General features: G+C 39.3%; 1 protein-coding gene across 2 annotated transcripts; it reads right to left on the reverse strand.

The window, feature by feature from the left end:
- Window positions 1-1,284: 1,284 nt before the first annotated feature.
- acsl1a (acyl-CoA synthetase long chain family member 1a) lies at window positions 1,285-22,862 on the reverse strand. Of its 2 annotated transcripts, XM_071526292.1 has the most exons (21): window positions 22,802-22,862; window positions 11,372-11,578; window positions 8,667-8,781; window positions 8,480-8,544; window positions 8,260-8,361; window positions 7,535-7,634; window positions 7,225-7,400; window positions 6,852-6,884; window positions 6,514-6,565; window positions 6,335-6,408; window positions 5,553-5,630; window positions 4,947-5,081; window positions 4,503-4,637; window positions 3,685-3,780; window positions 3,511-3,583; window positions 3,239-3,327; window positions 2,451-2,567; window positions 2,122-2,265; window positions 1,862-1,963; window positions 1,709-1,780; window positions 1,285-1,430 (listed from the first exon to the last, which is right to left on the reverse strand). In XM_071526292.1, exons 2-21 carry the CDS (start codon window positions 11,564-11,566, stop codon window positions 1,290-1,292), a joined length of 2,094 nt encoding a protein of 697 aa, XP_071382393.1. In that variant the 5' UTR covers window positions 11,567-11,578; window positions 22,802-22,862; the 3' UTR covers window positions 1,285-1,289. The 2 variants fall into 2 exon arrangements, with proteins under 2 accessions (XP_071382393.1, XP_071382394.1); XM_071526293.1 differs by lacking the exons at window positions 5,553-5,630; window positions 11,372-11,578; window positions 22,802-22,862 and adding exons at window positions 5,685-5,762; window positions 14,590-14,598.
- Between the last annotated feature and the right edge of the window lie 1,319 nt (window positions 22,863-24,181).

Here is a 24,181-nt window from a genome sequence, read left to right on the forward strand (position 1 = left end):
ATTACTAATTTGCTTGGTTTATTTTCATATCCTGATTCATTTGTTCAAGATCTTTGTTAAGGTATAGGTAGTTTCTAGAAAAAATATCTGTCAAGTCAAGAAGGCTTGAACGGTCAAGAAGGCCTCTACATGATAGATAAAATATTTCTTAATGTACTAAAAAAAAAAAACCTGGACATAGATGTGTGCAATGATGACAATTCATTCCATCTGTATTTAACACATCTGTATTCATAAACAACCTTTTCTCCAAGCAGTTCCGTCCTACACAAGACTGGTGGCTTCACTGACCACAAATGGATAGTAAATGTGAAATTCAGACAAGACCAGGAATTAATTTAGAAAAATGTGCTACTTAAATGCTATTGAACTGTGACACCACTGCTATTTAAAACTCAACATAAACATTGGGTCTGAAGACTTGTGCATTATCGGACACAGTATGCAGCTCAATCTTTCAGCATAGAGGTCAGTGAAATTTGAGAGGACATCTAAAAGGAGGATCTATGTCTGAGCAGAAATTGTGGTGTACTGCATGTACAATAACATTCAATATTTATTTTACCATGCAGCGTTAAGAGGCAAAAAAAAAAAAGGCTATTAACTATACACTAAAACAGTCTGAAAAAGGTTTAGTGGCCCTCTTATAGCCTACAGCCTTGAAAAGCATGGGAATGCAGGGAATTGATAACACTGGAGTATTAACCATGATCCAACCATTTACTTTTTGTAGAAATAGACTTTTTCAACAGTTACACTATTTACAGGTTCAAGGACAACATTAAATATCAAATTAAATAGAAAACCAAAACATTAAATAGACGGGTATATAAATAGCCAATATTTGTCATTGTTGGAAAAGCATGTTTGTAAGTTTAATTCTTACCAAAAAGCAAAATGTCCCTCAAGATTGAAAAACTCTTCTGACCATGACACTTGGCAGCCATGGCCAATAGTCAGACTCTGATTGGCAGTTAAGGCATGAATGAGTCATTTTGTTTCGCCCCTCCTCCTGAGTTGAGAAAATAATACCAGTGACATTATCACATCATTTTCTGGGACATTCTCAGCCTAGACTTTACATAGTGATAGTGGGGCAAATTTAGTGTTGCGGGGAGGAGATGAGTATTGTACAAGTTAACCTCTGATTCCAAACTGAGAGACAGTATCCAGGTTGTTGGAAAGCAAAATGGATCGTCACTGGCAGAAAATCCCCTTCAGTGAACACAGTTTGGTTCAGACTATGCGTTCCAAACAGTTGTCACCATCCCCTACTCTTTCATCAGAGCTCACATCTTAACCTTGGCATAGAGTGCATCAATCTGCTCTCTGAAGTGGCTCTGAAGCTCAGCCCTCTTGGCCTTGAGAGTGGGCGTCAGCAGGCCATTCTGAACGGAAAACATCTCTGGGTGCAATGTGATTTCTCTCACCTGCAGAGAAAAAAAAAAAAAAGAATAGGAAGAGTGAAAGAAAAATCATGGATATGGAAAAAAAGGTGGGGGAGGGGGGTTATTGAAGCATAAATGTTATTGCCCTGGACCACAATATAGTGTTCATAAAGTGTGTTGTTACATTGAAAAAGGTTTGCGTTGTTGTTTGACCAGATACAGCGAGCATGAGAAAAGCAGAACATGATTCTATGTTCATACAGTATATGCCACAGTTAAATAAAAAAAAAAAAAGCAAAACAAAACATGACAACAATCACCTGCTCAAAAGACTTGAGTCCCCCTTCTTTGCCCAACATCAAGATGTCCTCCAGAATTGCATTCTTTACATCCTAAAAACAGTCAGAAAAATGTTAGAATGCAAAACAAGTGCAGCACTATTTGACTTTGGGATACATTTTGATTAATCTAACCTTATTACTGCAGAGCTCAGAGTAGGATCCTTCAATCCCTCTTTTCTTGGCCCAACCAGGTAAAAAGTCAGGATCGGGCACCACTATGCCCACCAGGCATGCCTTAACACAGCGACATGGACAACACCAACATCAGTGTCAACACACACAAAATGTACCACCGAACTAGAAAGTTTGTTTGCATTACTTGTGTGTAGAAGTGTGAAAAGAATAGCCATCGCTTAGTGCCACATGAGATTCAGATCAAAGTAATTACTAACCTGTAAGCTGTCGCCGTGGACAAATATCTGGGCCACTGGATCGCTACGAATATAGATGTTTTCTATTTTCTCAGGGGCAATGTATTCTCCTTGTGCCAGCTTAAAAATGTGCTTCTTTCTATCAATGATCTTCAAAGTACCATTCTGCAAGAATCCAGAAAAGACAGACGCCTTGAAATATTGAAGTTGCAACTGATGATATAACATTGGACTTAATACATCTACCCTTTTACCCTTTTGTTATTTTCAGCATGAATTAGATACAGATCACACTATATTTCAGCAACTGTAAATCAACTAAATAAGTCAAATCAGCTTATATTGCTTACAGGTAGCCATTTCCCAATGTCTCCTGTGTGGAGCCAGCCATCCTGGTCAATTGCCTCTGCAGTTTTCTCTGCGTCTTTCAGGTATCCCTGGAATACATTTGGTCCTTTAACACACACCTGGCAAGAGAGAAGGTTTTCATAGGTGAAAATCACATTTAATTGCAACTTTCTGGCTCACACAGACCATTCCACATGTCAGTGTCACATATTTATTCACTAAGGAACTTCTCCATTCACCATACCATTCTGATCTGACCACTGCTCTTCATTTTATACTTCTGTTGCCAAGATTTTTGCTTCCTCTTGTTATTTTCTCTACATTCTATTTCCCCTGTCTGTTTTCCCTTCCTTCATTGCATTTTCATTTGTGATTTATTGTACATACATGTTCCTGCTTTTGTCCCTTTTCCTTCCGGTTATTTTCAGTATCACGCTCAGGATCTGAGAGCTGTTATCATCCCGGACTGCAGCCAACATGCTTATTATTGCACCAACTTGCTTTACAGCTGCTGTATGTGTCAGTGTGTGAGAATGTGTGAGGGTGTGGGCTTGTGTGTCGACTGGGGTGAGTGTATCTGTGAGTATGATATGTGTATATCTCGACCTTGCATCAGTGCAGGTTTGAGCGTGTGACTGTGTGCAACTTAAGAGAGGAAGCTGTGAATGTGGGTGGATATTCACATATAGTATGCTGTTTAATTCCTGCATTGTTACGGTCTTTTTAAAATTTTCTTTCAATAATAATTAGCTAGGTTTATTTGACAGTACACTGGAGCAGCACTCCTCACCTCTCCCTCTCCATTGGCTGCCAGGTAATTCATTTCAGCCACATCCACCAGCTTGACAGAGTTGCAGGGCAATGGGGCCCCGACATGACCTGGAAAAACAGGAGAATGTTCAAATTTCAGTAATATGGTCCAATCCAACATGGTCCTCCACATAACGCGTTTAGTTTTTCACAACTCAAATTGGAGATACTGCAACAGAGCATGCAAAATTGTGTTTATTTGAAATATAGGCTATAATGGCATAATAATCGAATGTACAATCAAGCTGTTACCTGCTGTCCAATCCCCAGGCATTGACATGGAGCATCCAGCAGTGCATTCAGTCTGGCCATAACCTTCATAAAACTGTGGATTGCAGGACATGTTTTCAGTGACATTTATGTTAAAGCTGTCACAGTCACTGATGAAAAGCACCACACAGTCAGAGGAGATGTAAACATGCTCACCTGACAGCCCAGAGCGGCCCGCAGGAACGTCAGGACCGTTGGAGACACTGGAGCCGCTCCGGTAATCATGAGCCTCACACGGCCGCCTAGACTTGTCTGTCAGGCGTGAAACAAATTGGAATATCGTAAGGTTAAGAATCAAAGTTTCAAATAGAAACACTGGCTCTCATTTATTATGCATCATGGAAACCACCGCTAATTCAAAGGTCAAGATGATTGTTAGAAACTGAAACTATCCAGTCCACTCATGAGTATATCCAACATAAAAGGCACATTTTCCAGAATACAAAAACACCCACTTTGGTTAAGAGCCTTCCAATTAAATTACTCAGGCCCATCAAATGAATGGATTTGTCATAGGGTTTAAATAGATCCACTGGAGCCATGCGGTGCGTGGGTACTGCCCAATTTGAATCCTAATCTCATGGTGATACAATTAGAAGTAGGCCTTCGGTTCAGTACAGTGCAATATTTTCTCCCGAAACAAAATCAACTGACTGAAAAAGAGCAGCATTGTTTGGAAGAAAAAAAACATTAGGCCAGCCAATATATAGCTTACTGGATTTAGGTTTTTCTATAGGTTGTAATTTGTCAGAGACCTACCTAGCTGACCATACTTTTGAATATGAGGTTGAGATTAAATGAGTACACGTCCATGTTAAGATTAAATTGGATCATATGCTTGCTTGATAAATGAGTGGCACTGTATGCTTCAGTACAACAATGCCCTGTAACACATGATGATTGATGAGGGTCCTTTTGAACTTGTAGCCTGGCACCAAAAGACAGACCGCTTCTACGGAGCATGTGGTGATTACCTGTACTTTTCTGAAGATGAGTTTGTCCCACATGCTGTCCTTTCTGACCACACCACTTCGAAGCTCTGCCTCCTTCCTCCTGGAAGCGAAATCTAGCAGCCATCTCTTCAGCGGTGTATTGGCTTGACCAAATATCTGTGGAGAATAGACACTGCTGATTTTAAAAGAGCAACATCACCACCATATGCCACAGAAAATCACCATAATTTACATAATAAAGAGGGCAGCAGCAGCAGCCCAGAGATCAGAGAAATGTGCTTATGGCTGGGAAGGTAACCAGTTCAATCCCCAAACCAGCTGGAAGAAAGTGGTTTTAATTAAATTTAAGGCTGGCTTCCTATCAAAATCGACTTTGCTGTAACACCAGAGATTTGTAGGACCACTTGAGTAAACAATAAATGAACAGCAGCATGACCACATTATGAAACCTAGATTTTGTCTGACCTTATCAAACATGCGGTTGAGAAGACGCGGGACAACAGGGAAGACCGTTGGCTGCAGTGTTTTCAAATCATCCATCAAAAGACGGATGTCTCCCTGGAAGTAGCCGATCCGAGCGCCATGGATGAGGATGACACCCTGATTAAAAAGGAGAACAGGTTATTCCTCTGCTAGTCAAACATGCATAAAAGTTGTGCCACAGGAGGGCATTGTTGTCCAGAGCATCTGGACATGCTACACATTAGCAGCATGTATATCACAGAGCAAATCTGATACACTCCTATGAAACGATGAACTCCGTGTATCAGAATCAGAACTTCATTCAGCAAGTACAATGTACAAGGAATTTCTCTTGGTGCAGATGTCAACAGAAAATCTAATAAGAGATAAGAATAAGAAAAATAAGAAAAGAAAGAAAAATGAATAAGAAAAAAAAGTTAAAAAAAATAAGAAAAATGAATAAGAAAAAAAAAGTAAAAAATAAGAAAAATAAAAAAAAAATTATATATACACAATACAATACAAATAAAAATAAAAGATATGTGCAATGAGTTAATAGAATCTGATAGAATTCTTGATATTTCAAGGCAAGCGCAGTTCAATACATACCTCCACAACCCTCTCAAACATGTGAGCTAGGGGAAGATAGGACATATGAATGTCATGGAGGTTCAGCATGCAGTGCACCTGCGGAAGACACACAAAACACACGTGCACGTGCACAGGTCAAGCATGGCATACCTCCACCACCCTCTCAAACATATGGGCCAAAGGTAGGAAGGAGATGAGCACGTCTTTATTGCTGGGCTTCAGTGAGCCCTGGATCCCAAACACAGGGGACAGGAGGGAGAAATAGAAATAGAGGAGGAACAGAGATGAGAGGACAGACAGGAAAATAAAAGAGAATAAAACAGACCTAGGTAAAGAAGAATTCCTAATTTATTAAGCTCCATCGAGGAGTTAAAGGATAATTCTAGTTATTTTCTACTTTTTGCCATCATGACAAGTGATTGTGTTCAAAATTCTGTCACTTCACTGTGGAGCTTTATGTAGCTTCAGTTCGCTGGTAACACGCTCAAGGGCCAAAGCAAACTCAGTTGAACCCAAAAAGCGAATGAAGCATGCCTTTGTGACAAACTTTTGAACACAATCAATTACAAAACCCAGGTTAAAAATGACCAGAATTATCCTTTAAATTTTCAAATTTAATTAAGGGAAGATTAAGGGAAGATTTTGGAAGGTAGAGAAGCACAAGTAATGTATTATGTAAACATCCCTTTTAAAAGGAAGGGGTGGGGGTGGGTGGGGGCAAATCTACTTTAGACAAGGTCATTAATCTTAAAAAACAATACTGAAATTCTCTTTATCTGCTTAGTTTAGCTTTTGTTTACCTCTGTTATTCTAATGAAAGCTGCAGTGTTGGAGATAACATTCCCATGAGTAAGCATTGCACCTTTGGGGTTTCCTGTGAGGAAAACAGTGGTTATATCACAATGATGATACTGATTATATATGATGTAAAAATAACATTTTTAAAATGTTAGTCGTGTGCAAACAGATTTGTAATTACCTGTGGTTCCAGACGTAAAGCAGATGAGTGCAAGGTCTTCTACTTTAGGGGGCTGCAACCAGATCACAAATTTAAACTAACCCATATGAAGCCTGAATAATGAACACTTAATAATACATCACTTTAGCTATTACTAATGTATTAGAAATGTGCATAGTGCTGAATTTTAGTATAGTGCAAAACTTCATTTTCCTATGAGACAGTACTGCAGGTTGCATTTAAACTGATGCTCCAAGTTGAAAAGCTGATTACTCCTCCTCAATTTATTTAGATATGAAGTCCTTATCCTTTTCTTCATGCTATCAGCAGTTCAAATAAAGTATGCTGGTCCAACTTACCACTGGCTTCTGATGGTTGGCTTTACCAACACCCTGCAAACAAACATGTAACATACAGTGAGGCATTGTGTGTTTAAATGCTGAAGGGTGCGCTGAGAATAAACAGGTTTTCAGCACACAGAGCACCAGGTCTAATTTCCATTTAGGCCTATCAGGTGACTGACAGCAAGATTCATATAGCAGGGACAGGAGGCACAACTAACATTCCCCCAAGCATCTGTAGATGGTTGCCAACATCAAAGAGATGTTCAGTAGATACATGCCATAACACAAGTAGCTCTTTGCTATTCAGTGATGAGATATTTATATGGGGAAATGTGAAAACTTGTGAAATCCTAAAATCAATACAAGTGATGCAGTTTGTTATTCACACCTCCAAATCCTTCAGGCTAAGGATCTCTATGCCAGACTCCTGTCCACGGGTCACCAGGTCATTTTCAAAGGCCTCCATGATGACAATCGTCTTTACTGTGTGCTCCTTTCCACTGACACAGTCCAGAATCAGCCTGGCCTTGTCGGGCACGTCGCAGATCACTGTTGAGATGGCAGCTGCAAACACAAAACACCAAATTAACCACTTCATTTTGTGTCAGTATCATTGTCCTTGATCTAAAGAACTGTGATATGACTGTAAATGGTTGTGTGGCCTGGCAGATAATGTTTGAAGGTGCCCTCTTATCTACCTTTGTCAATAATGTAGTCGATGGCCTCTGTTCCCAGTGTGTCATACAGCGGAACTACCACAAGGGAGTATGTGTAACAAGCCAGCTCTGAAATGGTCCACTGAAAGAAAAAACATATGCACACATTGGAAAACAGATCAAAATGTACTTACATTAAACCTCAATGCAATGAAAAACTTTTTTTCGCTTATTGTCTGTGGTGCCAGATAAAAAAAATACCAGAAAACTGCCAGAACATTTAAAAGACATTCCAAACATCAGTACATTGTACTGTACAACTGAACATTTATTTTACTTGCAAACAGAATGCTGATAATATTACGGCTACAGTAAGGGTCAACCCCCAATGCTCTGCGAGATTTTGAGGTGACAGTGAACCTCACCATGCACCAGCTTCGGTGGAGCTATACTCTGGTCATTTTAGGCTAGGAGTGTTTCTATTATTAGTAGCATGTAGCGAAATCAATTGTTTAATTCTCCATGCAATGTAGGCATGATAGATGTTTGATAGATGTAATGTAGTTTCTGTCCCAATTACACTCCTGTCCCTTCACTGTTAATTGTTTCGGGTGTGCAGTACCACTGGAAATTGTTAATTTATTGGAAAGGTTTACAAATCATAAGCTTTGCACATTTCCATTGTGCAAAGGACGTGCAAAGGATGGGAAAGGAGAAGAATTAAGAAATTATAAAAATATGACAATGCAACAACACATTCATCTTACCTCTGGCCTATTCTGGGCAAAGATGCCAATAAACTTGTCTCCAGCATTAGAGTGTCCTCTGTGGAGGAGAGCAGAGCCTACGTACTCGGCTCTGTCTGCCACCTTTACAAAAGAGAGCAAAAAACGAAAAACCTATTTTTTTAACATGCGGACTCAGATGCAAATTGTTAAAATGTAGCTTGTTAGATTTACATGTTGTGGTTGAGATCCAACAGCTCACCTCTCTATAAGATTGCCACTCATAAGGCTGGTTGGGTTTCCTCGATCCTAGACAAGGTCCATCATCTGTGAAGCAGAAATCACACACAAACAACAAAAAACTCACTTTTATCTACATGTAATGGATGCATCATGATCTCTTGCCTTCAGAGAATATCATCTTTGGTTGATGCAAGAAGAGCACTCACTTGATACCCTTAGCCCTCGTAGGAAGACCTCATACATGGTCCGTGCATCGTCATAGTAGTATGTCATGTATTCGTCATCGTCATTCAGCACTGACCTTCGTGCATATTCTCCACCCTATGAGAAACAGAAAACATTCAAAAAGTTATGACCAAAGTACTGACCTAACCAATTCCACAGCTCTGCTTTAGACAACATATCAAAGTAAATATTCCAACCAATGTATTTCACAAATTTAAATAAATCAAAAAAACACATCCCAACTTTAATCTTGCTGTAGTAGGCTGTGATCTTCATACAGAAAGTATGGACAATGAGGCAAAGCCCCAAACCTGGGAGCTGAGCGACATTAATTGTGTCCACGTCATCAGCACAGTTCAAGTTCCCAAAGCTCAGCTGGACTTTTTTTAGCAAAGGTAAATGTGACAAGGATTGAGGATGTCAAAGCTTGTGAGTTAGACCATAATGTTAGCTTCAGCATCAGTTGTGATGAAGTTCCTGGAGAGGATCACAGGGACATTCCACAAGAATGAGGTCCACCGTCCATGTGATTGTTTTCAGTTGGCGTACAAGTCAGGGCGAAGGCATAGACAATAACCCCCTATTCCTGTTAAACCCCTGCCACCGTCCACTGAGGGTATGGATTTTATGTACCAACTGTACATTTCACTGTCTTTTATGCCCATTTATACACAGTATGTCAAACTGTTGATGTCCCTGTAATGTAAGTACGTATTGCACATCATAATGCCACAAAAATCTTTCCTGTTGCCAAAAGAGGTAAAAACATAAAGATAGCTCTTACAAATAACCAGTGGTGGAAGAAGTACTCAGATCTTTTACTTAAGTAAAAGTAGAAATACCACAGTATAAAAAGACTCTGTTACAAGTAAAAGTCCTGCATTCAAAATGTTACTTAAGTAAAAGTAAAAAGCAAAAGTATTAGCATCAAAATATACTTAAAGCAACAAAAGTAAAAGTACTCATTATATGCAGAATGGCCCATTTCAGAATAATACAGTATATATTATATTATTGAATTATAATTATTAATGCATTAATGTGTAAGCATCACTTTAATGTTGCAGCTGGAAAAGGTGGGGCTGATTTCTACTACTTTATATACTGCTGGGTAGCTTACAGTAATCTATAATAATACATGACAATTTATTAGTTGATTATATTTTGTATTAATAATCTGAATCTGCAAAGGAGCTAGTAACTGAAGTTATCAAATAAAGGTAGTGGAGTAAAAAGTACAATATTTCCCTCTGAAATGTAGTGGAGTAGAAGTAAAAAGTAGCATAAAATGGTAATACTCAAGTAAAGTACAAGTACCTCAAAATTGTACTTAAGTACAGTATTTGAGTAAATGTACTTAGTTACTTTCCACCTTCCAATAACTGTATGCAAACATGGTGAGGCAAGCTCAGAGTGCTCACATTGGAATGGCATGACTGGGGTGTCAGTATGAAATGACAGTGAATGCTCTATTGTTTGTAGTACTTTCAGATAGAAATGTAACCTATGACTGCTCTACAAAACACAATATGTTACTGCTATATTTAATCTTCAGTCAAAGAGAAATAAGAATTTGAAGACAAATTACTTTTAAGCGAGACAGCGAGGCAGTAGTGAGTGACATCAGTTAGCATGGGGAAAAAAAACAAGTACGCAAGCATTTTTAGAGACATTATTTATTGTGGCACAGAGCAACAGGAAATATACACATGCTCGCACATGCACCATCTAGCATCACTTTGGAGTAGTGTTCTTTGTCACGCCAAGACAGTTTGTGAACTCCATTGTCAAGAGAAATAAACTTGTCAGCATGGTTTTGAATGAAATGTCACCAATGAAAGCTTTTTGTGCTTTTGCATTGGCTCTTCGCTAGAGAAGGCCACTTACCAGCCCAGTCGTGTCTTAGCATGCAAGCAGTGGAATAATACCTACATTTTTGGTCAGCTTGAAATAACTAAAGCAGATGTTACATGAATGGAATGAACAAAGCATGAATGGAATGAGCAGGGAAATGAGAGTTACAGTCTCCACTTACTTAAAATAAGACACACATACATACACACACACACACACACACACACACACACACACACACAGAGAGAGAGAGAGAGCAATATGGATGAGGGAAAGCAGGAATGCAAAGCTGGCACAAAATATCCGGCCTGTTTTCTCTGAACAATCAAATGTTCAGAACCTCATGTTTGCCTGATGTTATTTCAATCAGCATCAGTTCCTTTTAAAGTGATATTTCAAAACGTTTATAGTTTTTCAGTACACATATCATCAAGCAGTCAACTATCAGCAACCATCAACATTGTCTGCTCCAGTAAATAGTTTTGTTTTGCCTTCCAGTAGTTTGAAAATCATACTTCTACAATACAACACACCAAATAAGCGGATAGCCTAGAGTTCGTTTTTTTTTCCTGTGTTGCAGGATCATGTGCTCAGCAAGTAATTTAACCTATTTGTTATGAATCAATAAAGAGTTGGAAATGATGAGTGAACCTGAATGTCTGGTGGATACACACTCCAGGAAGTAAGCAATATTAGAGATTGGTGGCTAATTAAATTACACAATGTATGTGGAATAATAACCCTAATCCTAACTCTAATCATGTTTATTAAAATGTACTTCCAGCAAAGTGATAGATAGAGTGTGACCAGTGCAACAAGGGTGATCACCTACCGCCACTTCCACTGACTGCATACTGAGGTCACAAGGTGGTTTGAGGGCTTTCGGCCGGGTGGCATACCAGTAGGTGGTGATGGCAGCAAAGGCACCCATACCCATGAGCGCATTGGTGGGCAAGCTGCGCACATACTGCCGAAAGTCATCCAGCTCGGGAATCCGCAGCTGTCTCAGGACTTCCTGAGCCTGCATGGCTGTTCTGCACTGTAAATGGAGGAAGAGAAAAAGAGGGAACATTTAATGTGGAAACTTTTAGTTGTGATTCTGCGCTTTTTTTACCCTGCAAGTCCTATTCCATTGGGTTTTAAATTAGGTTTTAGAGGTTAGGCTTTAGACCATACATAGCACCAAGACAGCCCTTAAAGTGAGGAATGACCTTCTTTTAACAACAGATGCAGAAAATTGTTCCCTCCTGTCATTTTGTTGTATTGTTGTATATCATCAATCATTTTGCAATGCATTCTGTATATCATTTGAATTTTTAACACTTAACTTGTTTTCGTTTAAAATTCAAACTTTGCAGTGTCAAACCTAGCTTGAAATTAACTGCTGTTCCAGCTAACAGAGACATCCCAAACGAGAAGACACGGATGTGACAATAAAGGCGGCATGTTTTTGAGGGATTATTTCCTGGTGGAGACTTCCATTTCTTCCTGTGGGTGTCAGGTGATTGACAGTAAGCAGAGTGTAACATAATGTGTGTACTGATATGAAAACACTCAACTTGGGCACAATTCAATAATAATAAAACAAAAACTTTGGCAAAACTAAATTAAGGCTCCATGTTTATTATGATGGATTATCTAGCTCTGGCAATTTTAAAGTCTGTGGAAGTTGTTTTTCATACTGTACAAGAATGAATGGCAGCAAATGGCTTCTTCTGAAGGTAAGAAAACAAGCCTGATATCTCAAACAATACTGACAGACACCACCAAGAATAATGTAAAGGAAAAGGGCAACCTAGATGACTAGTACAAACTTAAAAAAACAAAAAAACAAACACCATTATCCTTTAATGCAGCATTTAACACGGTTGATCATTCAGTCCTGATTGACCACTTTGAGCACTAGGTGAGTATTTCTGGCCTGTCTTGCCCAAATATGCCCACCTATTTTAAAGGCAGTGACCTACCTTTAAAATAGGTAAATGTCCATCTTCTCTAGGTCCCATCCTTTTTTCCCCCTCATACCTGCCACACTTGGCAACATAATTCATAAAAATGTTTGTTCATATCTAGTTAGTGACCCAAACTCATTCAACACTCTTACGAACTGCCTCGCAGACATCAAGTTTTAAATATCTCAAAACTTTTTTACATCTTAATAGAAAATCTGAAATAGCCTCTTTCAGCCCTCCTACATCCAGAAATCCTAGTCTTAAAGATCTTGGGAGTGTATCCTCTAATACAAAGCCACTGGCCAGAAACCTAGGAGCTATTTTTGACTGTGACTGTGACATATTAAAAAACATTTTTATATTTGATCAATTTAGTGACGGTCATCCATGCTCTTATCTCAGCCCGTTTAGACTGTATCTCCCTCTATTCCTGCTAAAAGTCAAAAGTCAGTCAGGTCTCCAGCTTGTTCAAAATACAGCAGCTAGGATTTTAACTGGTGCCAAATAAAGGGACAATATATCCCTTATCTCTCCATCAGTTACAAATTACATATAGAATTGATTTTTACATTTTAACGATTACGCTTAACGGATGGTTAGGTTTGGCCCCTAGCTACATTACTGACCTCTTAGTTCCCTATGAGCCCGAGCCTGAGATCCTCAGGCAGAGCCTGCTGACAGTCTCTCAGTCTAGACTCAAGACAAAAAGGTGATTGTACTTTTGCCATCAGGGTCAATAAACTGTGGAAAGCATTCACTGAGGATAGGATACTTGAGTATCATCTTTGAAGTCACTCCATAAAAACTCACTTTTATAGACTTGTAAGTTTTTGATCTTGCCCATTTATTTTGTTAAACCTTGTTTTTTATGTCTTTTATCTTATTTCATTTCATGCATTTCCTCCTCCTCCTATCACCTTTTTTATTTTAATATTGTTTTTATGCCTTCCTGTAAATAACTTTGTAGACTCTGTTGTTAGATAAGTGCTATATGTGAATAAAGTTTATTATTATTATTAAAGTTAATGATTAACACCACAAAATTAAACCAAATTCTGGTAAAGTATTCAAAAGATAGTAGGAAACTTGAGTCCTTGATTGAGAAAATGATAGCATTGTAAAACAGTAGATCATCTGTTTTAGAGACACTGAATGATGAACTTTAGTAGTTTTCTCAAAAAGACACATGTACCGCAGATTCAAACAGTTCAGAAAGTTTCTGTTAGAAAGACAAGACATGTATTTCACAGTGGCATGCTGCCATAGCCTACTTTTTAATCTGCAGTTCCACAAATGCTTAAAACAAAAGGAAGCTGTGTTGTCCTATTCAACAGCCGCACACTTGAGAACATAATGAATGACACAGGAAGGAAATGTGACACTAAAGCACTCCTCAAACAAGTTCAGATCACAAGTCTCCATGGAGATATCAGGAGACAGCCCCAAACGCCACATCTCGTTTTTGTGGGGAAGTGAGACTTCCTGCTTGGAATGCTTTACAAATGAGCTCACTGGAATCTCCCTTTATGTGTTGAACCCCAAAGCGCCATGCTGTTAGCAGTCTTCTGTGAGGACTATCTTATTTTTGTCTGAGCTACTGTTTATACATGACATTGTTTTTTTATTATTTTAACATACAGGCCAAATGATACCCAGGATCAAAATAAGTCATCAGCAGTCATGACTTGTTTATACATTGATGTGAAATGCAAATTGGATGAGCCTATGGCAAAAGACAAATTTAAGCTTACCATACAAATACTTATCTCTGACTGGAATGTATGTGCATTAATTAGATCCAAATATCAATTCTCTGTGTGTAGAAGTTTATGAAATTGTCTTATTTTAATCATTTGCTGTAAACTACACCACAAGCATGCAAAGGGCTTCAAAATCCCTCTTAGCGTTCTGTTGCTAGTGATCACATTTCATGTTTTTCCTTTATCTTCTGTTATCAGACTGCACAAATCTATGGGCTACATGCTCAACTCATTTGACCTCTAGTATGGAAGGTAACACCCATGTGGCTAAATGGTTACGTGCACAGCCACCAAAAAGCTGTAACAATTGACTTCTCACCTACTTCTATTATTAACACTGAGCCCATGACAAATAGGCTTGGTGCCAACTGGGACAAAGTACTTTACAAAAGCTGCCAAATGGGGCACTTTTCTTCCGCTAGCTTAATTAACAGTTCAAGTATTGTTAATTGTTGAATGTGGAAAATTTGTATAAAGTTTTCAAGTTTAATTATAATAGCTATTGTCATTAAAACAGGTATTTTCTATTTGTTATCATTTGAAAAAATGCATGCAAACATAATCAAAACCTCCAGGTCAAACCTGGAGCAAATGTTCAACTCAGTCTTACAAAAAGACTTCAGGTGTTACCATTAGCCATTATGAGAGGCAAATGATGATCAGTCCACTTCTAAGTCTACGCTAGGACAAACTGAAATACAACTCAATGGATTTTCAATGAGATCTGCATTGATACATGACAGATTAAGAGGTGTAATATAAAAAAAAATTACTTACAACGCCACACAATGTATACTTGCTGAGAGGTAGGCACTCTATCCAAAGAGGGAAGAGGTATAGGTGTCTTTAAGGCCCTTTGCTGCAGCAGTTGCTATTAGAAGGGGCTTGAACTGACCTCTAATAGACCTCTGAGGTTCTCACAACTATGAATAGCAGAAACCCGCCCCCTCCAAACAGAAACACAGGCGCATGAGGCAGTGACACTGCCAGCCACTCACTGGAGCACAATTCAAGTAGCAGGTTAATTTCAACCCGTAAGATGAAAGTCTTTTTTTCCCCATTTACAAACCTCACATAAGCTACTGTAAACAGCAACATGCAAGTTAAAGCAGTTTTAAAAAATGTGTGCACGTGTCTGTGTGAAAATTAGCTCAAAAGTAATGGTTGCTGGACATTCAAGTTGAAATTGTGAAGACAAGTTCAAAATGAACAGAGTGATTCAGGCATTTCCAGGAATGTAAATTCAAGGTTTACTGACCAACACCCTTATCATAAGCAGTCTGGGCACCATGTGTGCCATTCTTGTGTTGTTGAGCTTCCAAACCTTTGTGTTCGACACTGTTAAAACAAGTGGAACAAAGCAGGAGAGGCTAATGACAGGGAAGAGGAGCTAATCACAGGGAAGATTGTGTAGACTACCTGACACATGTGTTTACAAAACTCATTCCCCTTTTCTGGCACCTTCTGCCTCCATTCTGATATTTCCACTCTCCTAGAGAATGTAGGTACTGCTTACATTTACTGAGAACACGACACAGACACACACACACACACACACACACACACACACAAACAACATCCAACTTTAGCAAATAATTCTAGTTAGGAGAGTTGGGAAATTGTCTAAGACAGTTTTCACAACTCCAGACAATGTAAGCCCGATTTACCAGTATTTTCAGCTGATGATACAAGTTCAAGTTCAGATTTATTATCATCTCAGCTGCATAAATCTACATATATACATCCAAGTATACATAGACAGTACACAGTGACATGAAATATTGTTTCTCCAGGCTCAGGTGCAACAGAGAAGTAGTAAGAAAATAACAGAACAATTATCAGTAGTATTCACACCATTTAAATTTTACAGAAGTATTACTGAATACTCTGGAGGTGATACCCAAATGTGGACATAAATAACATATCTGGTGCTGAAATTATTTACCAAAACAAAGATACCCAAGCAGTAATCTTTTCATCGGCGCCTTAGCTTAGTCTGAACGTAAACAATATCAGGTGCAACCTAGTCTGAATATCCCAAACAAAACGTAGACGCGTTTTGTGCAGCATGATCAGAAGAGTGTAGGAGCATGTGTTTGTGTCAGCTGGCCAAGAGCAGCAACATGCCACTGCTGTCACATGGTCAGCTGTGAGTAGTTGGAGGCAAAAGGTAGCCTCACAAACCCTACCCCCACCACCACCACTGCCACTCTCCATACTTGGCCTGGGAGGATGACAAGCCAATGGCAGAGCTAGACCGCCAGTCACCCCACTCCTCAGCAAACAGAAGACATTGGAAAAAGGGGGAAAGGGGAGGGAGGGCAGCTGGTCTGTTTGACACATAACAGAACATCAAGAACACTAGGCAGCCTGCAGCTCGAGAGAGAAGGCTGCATGACAAGTTTTGAACAGCAGTTACCCCCAAACCCGAGCCAGGAAGTTACAAAAATCTGGGTTAGACAGACACTTAAGTTGCTCAGAAACGTCCAAGTTCCTCTTTGTGGAATGTTGCAGCTGAGAGAAGCAGAGATGTGCAGCAGTCAATACTTAACAGGGCTTCCACCACTCCTGAGTAGACATTAAGTTGCTGCCGTTTTGAGTTTATAACAAATAGCTCACAATAACTTAATCACTAAGGGGACTGGCAAACAATTTAGAAAAAAACAGAAATCCTCAAAGTACATCTGAAAAGACAACTGTGACACCAAGCAGCAGTTCTACAAGTTAAGTAGGCTTGTGTATGAGATTATACAGATTGTCAGCTAGGGTGTTGAGAGTCAGGTCAAATGCACTGAAAGCCCTCTGATCAGCTGAAGCTCATTATTACTGCCTTGTCATTGGAGGATTAGCACACGGAAACTTAAACACACTAAACTTAATCCCATCTTGACAAGACAGTGGCTTCCGAACCACAAGAGCTGTTTTCTCTGGGCCGCTCCACGAGTCAAGCGCACTATGGTGCATAACATGCACGCTTGCCAAGTCATTCGTTCCTCCAAGTCCATGTTGCATGACATTCATTCTCTTTCCTGTCTTTACAGAATCCACTAAAGCAGAAAAACAATCTGAGAAGGGTTTTTTGTCTAGTTTGGAAACAAACGTATTAAGATTAAGATGTATTACTAATACTAAAATCTTCTGCCAGCTAAACTTCTAGAAGAATCAACATCCAGCAATATAATGAGTGAGAAATATTGATTCTGTTCTACATTATTCTATATGGTGCCGGGAATGACCTTTTGCTTGCAAAATGGCTGTTACAATGACATTCATATTTCATGAATCATTGAATTATCAGATGTAACATGAGTGTCCATTGACCATTCTGTTGTGGTTGGCCAGTTGCCAATAACTCATTGATAATTCAACGGTTTTACAAATAGTACAGCATTCCCTAAGGGAGAAAGGCTTAGTCAATATAACGTATAAATGTAGAAAGATTTACATAGGTTTAACAAAGGCAATTATGCAAAACATGTGTAAGGATGCACTGAACTGAACTGTGCTGGCTGGTTACAATCTGACATTGGCGAAAGATGAAAGAGCACAGGTTTACATCCGGGAGATTGATCATATTTTCTTTGTGAGGATGGAGGATGAGATACACTCTGTGGGGAAGTAGGGAAAAGCTGCAAAGTAAGTGACTGAATCCTCACAGTGGATGAATGATGGCAAAGAATAGCAAGTCACAGAGACTGGGGGGTGAGGGGAAAGACTGGTTATCAATGCATGGCTGGAGTTAGTGATGCTTAGGCTCACATGGCTGCAGCTTCCCCCTTTTGACCCCATTTCACACCGTCAACCTATCGCAACCTACTGCTGGGACACAAAGGCTGACCTTGCTCGAGATTCGAGGTCCTCCTGACCCTCAATGACATCGCACACTCTTGGTCACGTGAGCACACAGTGAAGAAATACATGGGGGAAGGGGGTGGAGGATGGGATTTGTGAAATGGAACAAAGGTCATTCATCCACCCATCAACGGCTTCCAATACAGCGTCAGGCCAGATGACCTCCACACTGGCACTCATGGAACACATACTGGCTGTCACTTAAGCCTGCTGTCCACCACTGCAAATTCAACCGCTGAGATACTACTGAGAATCTTTCATCATACTATAAAGGAAGGAATCTCTGTCTGTATGTGTGTCCTTCGCATATCTCGAGAACCGTTCGTCCGATCTACTTCACACTTGGCGGGTGTATTGCTGGGGACCCAAGGACGTGCAGTGTCGGATTGGACACGTGACACGTTCAATATTAACAAACTTTGAATAAACAAGCGAACAGTGTTCTGTGCAGCAGCGGGGCTCAAAGCGAACGGGCATTGCACTAGTTCATGAAACTTTCCAACAACCCACTGATATGAGCACAAAATCCAATCTGAGAGCCATATACTCATGAGAACTTGATGTAGATTTCCAATTAAATAAATGAAGTAACACAGAATGCTTTGCAGTTTGTTCAAAGCCACAATGCCCCATGATGAACTGACTGTGATTATACTTGCAGTTTCTGTATGACTTATCATTTGAACATATTGGAAATGGAAGTGGTCAGGCTCACATGATGCAGAATTATATGTAGTCTGGATGAAACTCATCCACATTGTGCATGCAAGCAATGTATAGTGATTTTGAGTCAGACTGGCCAATAATGCAATATTATGGTTTATCATCTTTCAGTAGAATCATATCGTGATGAAATGATGATATCAAGTTATCATGATACACAATTCTGTTGTCTAAATTAGTGATAAAAAATTATTCAGAGTAAAAATCTCATAAAATGAGATCTGGCCCAAGTTAGGGAATATTGTTTGAACTTTTGAGTTTAATCATACTTAATATTACCATGCAGTTCAATGCGATGAACACACAATTTTGCACGTTGGTAGATATCGTTATACATCGATAACAAAACAATTTCTTATGATTATCATGTTTTTAATTTTGTCCATATAGCCCAGTCCTAATTCAGAAGGAGAATGGGAAAAAGTAATGCAAACAGATTTAGACAAATACAGCCACGGGAGATGCCCGATAACCATTTCAGTGCCAAGTATGGATATACAGCGATGTGATTTCATAGAATCTGACCCCTCAAATAGGATCTCAAACATAATGTAAAAATGTCAGTTCTAACTGTGGCCTCTGTTGCTTTCCAAATACTGGTACAACAAAGCTCACTTTGAAGTCCTGATAGGGGAAAAATGAGTGTAGTTTCCTTTAATGATCAGGATGGGTCATGCCAAGATTAAGCACCATTACTTCTCCTACTTAGATTCTACATTACACTCCAAGTATCACTGAGCACTCAAAAGTCAACTGTCTATAAAACTTGAACAACATAATTTTACAGTTGAACCAGATGAAAAACTGCCTTTGGCCTCACCACAGGTTGAAGTGAAGTGAGGCACAAAGTCAGCATCAGACTGCCTCTGAGCATGATCTGACGGTCAGTCATTCACCTTCAACAACAAATATACGGTAGGTTCGGCATTTTCAGTCATACTTCTGGGAGAATTACATGTCTCTTTCAAAAATATTGCACCTTTGTAACCGGATAGAATTGGTATGATACAGCAGCTTTTCAGACTGCAGAAGCCCCACTTCAGCGCTTGATAGCGTCACACTGGTTGACATTTGGCTGCATTTGCATTTGTTCTTAGTTTGAGGGCACTTTCTGCCATCCCATATGAAAACTGAAATAATAAGTTCAAGAGTACTTTTTGCAATCATTCCAGGATTCCATCTGTATCTGAATAGATGAACATTACATTCGATAAAGTAGCATGAAACAGGCCTAGATGGCTGCTGAATGAGCTCAAGCAGAGAATGGTCTAAATCAGATGTATTATAGTTACAGCTCTCCCTCAACATGAGGCCAACTTGACATTATCATCCTTGCTATGAAGCTTAAGGAAGTGAAAAAAAAAAAAGTAGGAGAGACAGCATTCTAAGTAATTCAGGCTATTCTTAATGCTCCATAGCAGGAGCATGATAATTTGTGGTTGGTTGGTTAACAGAGACCCTTGAGTACTGATACTCACATGATTTTCGTCGAATTCGTCTTACTGACAGAAAACCCATGTTTCTCATATGTGGAATGTGACCTGAACAGCCAAATATTCAACATACATTTTTGCAGCAAATCATGTCTGTTTGGTAAATCAATACAGCACAACGCCACATTCTCACATTAATTTCAGTAAGCAACATATTAATGTGTGTGACATCATTTTGGGGCAAAAATAGTGAATACTGAATTATGCATTAGAGCCAGCAATTACATGTTTTGTAGTACCAGTGCCACTTGCAGGTGAAGTTAGCTAAAGCCCTGCCCTTAAAGTGCCACGCTAATACTCTCCTTTCTAAATCCTGCACAGAGCCGATTTCCTGCTTGAATGGCTCCAGGTCAGAGCCACAGTTGACTGGGAAGTGTTGTGTAAATAATGGCTAGCTTACTCGCTCTGCCTGCTAGTAACCCCAAGACAGGCAGGCATCCTGTTGCTCATCATCGTTCGCCAATGACCAAAAGTAGACCAACACTAGAGTGACAATCTACCCTTGAGTCACAAAACCACAAAGTGTTCCTCTTCCTGCTTTAAAAGTGTTTAATCTGTTGAAAGCGGTTATTGTGTGAAGGAACTGACAAGTGTAAAAACACATGATCTAGGTTAGATGGCAATTATCATCACATGTTTGTAGTGTTCTGTAGATGTGCATACTAGTCAAAGGAGGAAAAGAGATATTAACCTGCAAAATAAACAAAAATATGCTGCAAAACAGCTCATGTGCATTGCTACAATGAGTTTTGGGATGTTGTAATAACTAAATGCCATAATTTTGACCTGGACCAGGGGTCCCTTTATTAATATTTCACTGCCTACAACACTGTAAGCTTTTGAAGCCACTTTCCAAGTGCATTCTAAATTTAAATGCAACTAATATACTGTAGGATATTTCTGCTAGCAATCACTAAAGCACAGTTGAGCACTGAGCTAAAACATAGGATTGTTCAAGTGTAACATGTGACATGAACACTGAAAATGTATCAATATTATTTGAACAGAGCCAAAGACAGGGATATGAATTCAAGAACCAGCTAGGTTTACCAAGTTACAAATGATGTTGTGTAAAAGTGGGGCAACCAAACACATTACACTCAAGCTACATTCCACAGATTCCTGTTATGGGAAGTTTGCCATAAAACTGCTCTACTACTTCCCACCTTCTGCACCACCACCCAGTACCAAGCACATCTCTGAACGTCACACCCTCCCCCTCTGAAAAAATATCAACTGTACAGCAAACTAATCATCAATTTACTGTGCTCCTCATATGAATAGCTATAATCTCTGTATGCAGGGCATCAGTTGTTTGTAACCAGATGAAGTGGCACTATGTTAAGTTGCATTGTCAAATAAACTATACAAATAAATAAACCATCAGTAAAACCTGAAGTCACACAAATAAGCACCATCAGCACCAAATACATGCATCTCTGGGTTGGATGAAAGCAAATGCCAACGAACAAGTAGAGCATGCAGCCTGCAAATAAGTCATTAAAACAAAGTCTATCCAGAGCTTCAGTGTTCAGTCATGATCTGCTTTAACAACTTTGAGCGCATCATGACTTTTCTTTATTCCAGGACAGACTCTCCCAAACTTTTTCACATCCACCAGTTTGATTTGACAGCTTTAGACAACAGAGCATCGTTTCCATTCTGAGATTCTTTGTTGTCTGTCTCTACTGTGAGGAGGTTACAGTAGAGTCAGTGAAACCTCTCATCAGAACAGCTGTTGTTATACATTCTCTCCAGGTGGTAACTTCTACTGAATACAGTGAAATTTAACTATTCCTCATTTTGCTGGGGACCCGCTGGAAACCCCTCAAGGAGCTCTGGGGGTCCCTGGACCCCAGCTTGAGAACCACTGCTACAGGTTGAGCATTAAGCCAGCAGCCACACAGACACAGAGTTGAAGTGGTATGGCGGGGATGCCACGACATGCACTTGACAATGGTCGCATTGTTTCCTTTAAACCTCGCTACAATATTATCTTATTAACTAACAATGGCGTCTCCCGGGCCCTTTTACACTGATACAAAGTAGCTAGCACGCAGATAAAAAAAAGTTTCTAAACAAAGTGGTTTCACACAATCTCTGCTTTCACCTCTGATGCTAAACGTCCCTCGCCTCCTTATTTCAGAGGACAACGTCAGAAACTCCACGTACAACTGGTGGGTTTTCTCAGTGGTAATGAAAGAGTGGTTAACACGCTGCTCTGGTAACACACAGGCCTACGTGTTGACTCGATATAAACATCACGAGGTGAATGCGAATGAAGAAAGGATGTGAAACACACAACATGGCTTGTCTCATCTCTGTTTTAAGGCAACAATACGAAAAGCCCTGGTTTTTGAGGACGCCGCAACGCATCCTGCTTCTAATGAATCTCTGTAAATGTGATACAGCCAACGCGAATGTAGGTTTGAACACACAATTGCTAGTATACTCTTGAGAAGTGGCAAATTTATCCACAAACCTGTGTTGAGCAGATCCGAGGACTTATAAGCACAGTCTTCAAGAGGTAAAAGCGCAGCGGTCTACATTGTGTTCAGCTGATGGATCACTTGGCCAATCAGAGATGGCCTCGCATGTTCTTTTCCATAAAGATTGAGAGGCGTGCTGTCATTGGTCAATATTTTATGACAGTCAATAGGATGTGCATACTTGACACAACATTTTGTATTAAACCAGATCATATATTGACAGAAAATGACAGGCAGACACATCCGGGGATTAATGTACCCACCTTTTCATGAGAGGATTAAAATTTAACCACAGTTTTATGATCTTTATGATAAAAAATCATAGTATACATCATCATAGTACGTCAAGTCAAACTAATGGGGTTTATATGAGGATATGGTCTTTTAAGGAAAAAGAAAATAAATTGATGATTTTTCTGAAAATATAATAGATTTTTGTTTATATTGGTGGTGATTTGCCATATGATGAGTACCATCTCGAGGTCAAAGTTTGCCCATGTTTTTATTTACCACTACACCACCGGCCATATCATTTTTGTGTAATCTATGTTTTGGTTTTTTTACCATCAGAGTAGAAAACAATAGGCCAGTCTCTTTAGATTTAAGGACACTAAAACCACCCATTGTGCAAAAACTCCCAATGAATCAATGATAAAGTGGGATCTTCCTAATCTAGGCCATCGGCTTTGTCCAAACATATGGTGGGCTACAAAATCTCATTGCGGGCAATCAGACAGACCGAAAAATCATTATAATATTCATATAATATTCTTATAGGGACTTATAATGTGTCAGTGGTACACAATACTGGCATTATCTAACTTCTTTTTCCTCATCTCTTATGGTAGCCTACCACTATAGTATTCATATAATATTCATATAGGGACTTAGAGTGTGCTTCTGGTAGCCTACTCAATAATAAGTATCATACTTTATGGTGATTTCAATCTCTTATTAGCCTATTATTGGATTTTCCGTGGTAGCTGTATAATATTTAAACGTTGTTTCTGTGTAAGATTATAGTCTTATTAATCTCATATAATAGATAATATAATATTTTAAGATGCCTAGTGGTCTTGTTTCAATGAGTGTCATTTACTTTATGCCCACATTAATGAAGCCTACTGCCTTGCCTCAGCAGCGTTTGATGACTCACCGAATAAAACTTCACTTTTTGCCCCATCATGATGAGTGGAAAATCTCAGAGCATCATACCTTGAGATAAAGGTCACGCTTTGTAAATATACCCGCCTGAGGGAGCAGTTTTGCACTTAAATGGAGAGGATGAAAATAGACAGTTACTGTAAGAATTTCCATACTTGCAAACAAATTACACCGTGGATAATATTCCCATGGGAACTTAGTCTGTAGTG

The sequence above is a fragment of the Centroberyx affinis genome, unplaced genomic scaffold (assembly GCF_046629955.1).
Source record: "Centroberyx affinis isolate AG114_WGS23_722 - 3 ecotype Tasmania unplaced genomic scaffold, CSIRO-AGI_Caff_v1 ptg001396l_1, whole genome shotgun sequence".
NCBI classification, from domain to species: Eukaryota; Metazoa; Chordata; class Actinopteri; order Beryciformes; family Berycidae; genus Centroberyx; species Centroberyx affinis.

What these genes read in the sequence shown, in the direction of transcription:
- acsl1a (XM_071526292.1), bottom strand. Translation starts at nt 11,566, where the DNA reads ATGCAGGCTCAGGAAGTCCTGAGACAGCTGCGGATTCCCGAGCTGGAT. An exon ending in TTGCCCAGAATAGGCCAGAG is followed by an intron (nt 7,635 to 8,259) that starts GTAAGATGAATG and finishes TTTTTCTTTCAG; the next exon opens with TGGACCATTTCAGAGCTGGC. An exon ending in TCCACGGCGACAGCTTACAG is followed by an intron (nt 1,964 to 2,121) that starts GTTAGTAATTAC and finishes CGCTGTGTTAAG; the next exon opens with GCATGCCTGGTGGGCATAGT.